Source organism: Ipomoea triloba, chromosome 1 (genome assembly GCF_003576645.1).
Source record: "Ipomoea triloba cultivar NCNSP0323 chromosome 1, ASM357664v1".
Lineage (NCBI taxonomy): Eukaryota > Viridiplantae > Streptophyta > Magnoliopsida > Solanales > Convolvulaceae > Ipomoea > Ipomoea triloba.
Window position 1 is genome coordinate 28,859,123 of NC_044916.1, and position 4,106 is coordinate 28,863,228.

General features: G+C 39.8%; 2 protein-coding genes across 2 annotated transcripts in view; both read left to right on the plus strand.

The window, feature by feature from the left end:
• LOC116012007 (probable methyltransferase PMT10) lies at positions 1–2,026 on the plus strand (the record flags this gene model as incomplete). The annotated part of the gene is made up of 7 exons (XM_031251468.1): positions 1–88; positions 277–384; positions 521–680; positions 890–1,147; positions 1,225–1,347; positions 1,460–1,537; positions 1,614–2,026. Coding segments are annotated over 7 exons (1,014 nt in total), but the record flags the coding sequence as incomplete, so codon positions are not given.
• Positions 2,027–2,324: 298 nt separating this feature from the next.
• LOC116012016 (probable methyltransferase PMT12) overlaps positions 2,325–4,106 on the plus strand; it is a 36,987-nt gene continuing 35,205 nt past the window's right edge. The window contains exons 1-3 of the mRNA XM_031251478.1: positions 2,325–3,233; positions 3,692–3,844; positions 3,933–4,100. Coding sequence (XP_031107338.1) covers positions 2,607–3,233; positions 3,692–3,844; positions 3,933–4,100 — 948 coding nt within the window. The 5' untranslated portion in view covers positions 2,325–2,606. The remainder of the gene's footprint in view (positions 3,234–3,691; positions 3,845–3,932; positions 4,101–4,106) is intronic.

Here is a 4,106-nt window from a genome sequence, read left to right on the forward strand (position 1 = left end):
GGGCTTGCAACACGTCGGTTATTGTATCCTAGCCAAGCATTTGAGTTGATACATTGTTCAAGATGCAAAGTCAATTGGATCCGCAATGGTACATCCTCAGCTCAGTCCTATATGATCTTTAGTACATCACCTTTTCCGTGCTTATATGAATTTTAGTTGTCTGTCCCCTTATACAGTTATTCAAGATTATTCTGTTAGTTTATGGGGAATATGTTTTTCTAACTCATATTAGGTTCATAGTAATAATATCATAGTTTTCTTTGGCTTGTGGTGAAGAGGGAATTTTGCTTCTTGAGGTAAACAGAATGCTTAGAGCAGGAGGATACTTTGTTCTGGCTGAACAATATGTTGACAAACAAGAAAAGTTAGAAGAACAATGGAAAGGTAATTTTAATAGGTTCTGTATGTCTATTTGCACATTGTTTTAGACCTTAATTAATTTGTGTTTAAGTTTCTTTCACTTTGATTTTCTGTTACAAATTTTACAGTTGTCATTGTTTATTGCATTTCCAAAGTGCAGAAATGGAGAATCTTGCAGGTAACCTTTGTTGGGAACTTGTGAAAAAGGAGAGCAACATTGCAATATGGCGGAAACCCTTGAATAACAGTTGTTATTTCAACCGTGATCCTACTGCAAAGCCTTCATTATGTGGCACTGACGATGACCCAGATGATGTCTGGTATTTCCTGTTTGCCCAGATTTACTTCATACATACATTTGTCCAATGTAGTTAACCCCATCTCTTCCTTAAAAATTAAAAGCTGTAGTTATTTCTGTTACATACAGTGTATGTATCCTCTGTGTCTGGAATTGTCTAGATGCATTTGCTTTGAAATTATTGCTTAGAAGGAAGTTTGTGATGACTTATTGTTTTAACATGAGTTGCAGGTATGTAAATCTGAAAGCATGCATCTCTCCTTTACCTGAAAATGGGTATGGAGGTAATATGAGTACATGGCCTGCTCGCCTAAACTCTCCACCGGACAGACTTTTGAGCATCGAAATGGATTCTATGTTGTCTAGAAAGGAAATTTACAAAGCAGACAACAAGTATATGCATGATATTATAAGCGGATATGTTGGTGCTTTCCACTGGAAAGATATGAACCTACGAAATGTAATGGACATGAAAGCTGGATATGGGGGGTACGTGCAGTGGGTATATTCAATTCTTTAATTTCCAGTTCCAAGTTTGAGATTCAACTGTGTGGCCTCTTTGGCAGGTTTGCAGCAGCTTTAGTTAATTTTGAGATTGATTGCTGGGTTATGAATGTTGTTCCTGTCAGCGCTTCCAATACACTGCCTGTTATCTATGACCGTGGTCTTATTGGCGTGATGCATGATTGGTAAGCTAGCTAGCGTTAGTTAAAGTAAATGAGACGTACTACTGTTAAATGAACATAATCTATCACACCAGATTGCTACCAACTCATTTCCCTAGCTTTGAACTGTATGTAGGTGTGAGCCCTTCGACACTTATCCAAGAACATACGATTTCCTGAATGCAATCAGGCTTTTCTCGGTGGAGAAGAATAGGTACGTAATCCTCGATCGGATGGTTTGAAATGTATGTGTCATAGCTAGTGATACATTTATTTATTTATATATGCAGATGCAATATATCGAACATCGTGCTGGAAATGGACCGAATTCTGAGACCTGGAGGAAGAGTTTACATCCGCGACCTCATACCCGTCATCGATGAATTGGAAGAAATTATACGTGCAGTTGGATGGGTGACCTTCAGATATGATGACGGTGAAGGCCCTTATGCTAACTCCAAGCTTTTAACCTGTGAAAAGCGCATGTAAAAATGTGTGCATTCCCCCTAAATGCACCATGCACCCAACAAATTTGTTATAATTATTGCATCTTCCGTTAGCTTACTAGCTTGTTTCAATAGCTGAATAGTTCAAGAACCTCTTATCCACTGTCACCTTGATCGGACTAAACCCTTAAAATATAATGCTTTGTATTCGATTCTCAAACCGTATTTCAACTTTACGGCCTTTTGTACTTACACTATCAAACTGTATGGTAAATTTTTAATTTTTTTTTTTTAAATATACTACGTTAGTTTTAAGTTGTATTTTAAAAATATGGGACATATAAAATAACGACATTGAAAGAAAATTGACAATAAAAATCTCAAAAAATCAACATTAAAGATCTTATTTGTAGTAGTGAGATCTCAAACGATAATTAAGAAAAGAAAAATACTCCGTAAACAAGAGGCAAAACAGCATGTTGGACAAAGAAAGAGCCAGTTTATAGTACATCAGTGCTAGGAACAAAATAGACATTTTTGTTATGCATACTGGAAGCTCTGGTCCTTAATTGGAATGGATGGCGACACTGAAACGGATTCTTCCATGAATCCAAACATTCGTCGGAACCCGACAACGCCGATGACTGACCATTCCACCCCGCTGGTCCCAAATCTCATGCACGCTAAATTAAACACTAACACATTTTTTTAGCATCTTCTTCAATTCAATCTCAACAATCTGTGGCACAGCCTCACTTCCTCTAAACCCAAACACGCCAGACGAAGAACCAAAGCCGCGGTTCTGATTTCACCGCCGCCGCCGCCGCCTCTCTGAACATGAAGGTCCGTTCCACAAGCTTATCGTATTCTGATCACTTGTCACCTACAAAGTCCCCATCTTTCGTAAAACTCACCGCTTTATCCCTCTTATCCCTCTCCTTCTTCTTCCTCCTCAGGTATTTCTCTTTCAACCCTATAACCGTGCTCCCCTCTTCCTTCTCCATCCTTGACACCATCACTGTCACCATCAATACTGTGACCACCCAGTCTCAGCAGCCGATTTCTCCGCCTGCGGCAGCTCAGCCAAGGACGCAGGGGGATTTCTTGGAATGGATGGGAATTATAGACGAGAATGGCGTGATGGCGGGCGAATTTATCGTTGGGGATTTCGAAAGTTCCCTACTGAAGACTGTGGCGAATGAGAATGAAGGAGGAGCAGATGACGACGAGGATAGAGAGATTGTAAAGGGAAAATTCGAGAAATTTGAAGTTTGTGATGATAACATGAGTGACTACATTCCTTGCTTGGACAATGCGGAGGAGGCTATATCCAAATTGAGTTCGCCGGAGAGTGGGGCAAAGTACGAGAGGCATTGTCCGGAGAACCGGAAAAGATTGGATTGTGTGGTGCCCAGGCCCAAAGGCTATAAATTTCGAGTTCATTGGCCGGAAAGCCGAGATGAGGTAAAACACACAAGTATTTTCCTTTGGTATTTAATTTTGTAGAATATACTACTATTTGGAATTCCATTTTCTACTCCCACTTTTAAATTCCTGAGGTAAATATTTGTTGTGAGGACCTACGTTGTGAAAATAGTCTATCGTTGTTTGCCACAAGAGTAAAAGTAAAGGGGTAAAATGTGAGAGTACACATAATATAATATAACTCGTATTTTGCTCACAAAAGACAAAATCCCTAGCCCCAAGGTCCCATAGGATTGTGGAGAGGGATAAATCGAGTGACTAGTGTCTATTAGGTGGGAGGATCAGTGCTAGTGTCCACAAGAGGGTGAAACTCCCATGCTCTGGCTGTCAAGGCTCAATCCTGCATAATTGCCCACGACTTTCCATCCAAGAACCAACGAGTATTTTCCTTTGGTATTTTACTTGAGTATTTAACTAACTTTCAAATGTTTCTGTAGGTTTGGGTTTCTAATATACCTCAGACTTCCTTGGTTGATAATAAAGAAGGGCAGAATTTGATATCAAGAAATAATGAAAGTACGTTTATATTTCCTGGAGGAGGAACCCAGTTTCCCAACGGTGTAGAACAACATTTGGATCAGATATCCAAGGTATGCTGGTTTTTATGAGTTATACCCACCTGGTTACTTTCTCAATATTCACATGGCATTGGCTCCTTTGTTTTCCATTTGCTTGTAGATGGTTCCAGACATTGCCTTTGGCAAACGCACACGCGTTGTCTTGGATATTGGTTGTGGTATAGGAAGCTTTGGTGTTTATTTGTCGAAGCACAATGTAACCACCTTGTCTATAGCTCCCAAAGACGATGCTAGCGATAACCAGATTCAGTTTGCTCTTGAGCGTGGTGTTTCT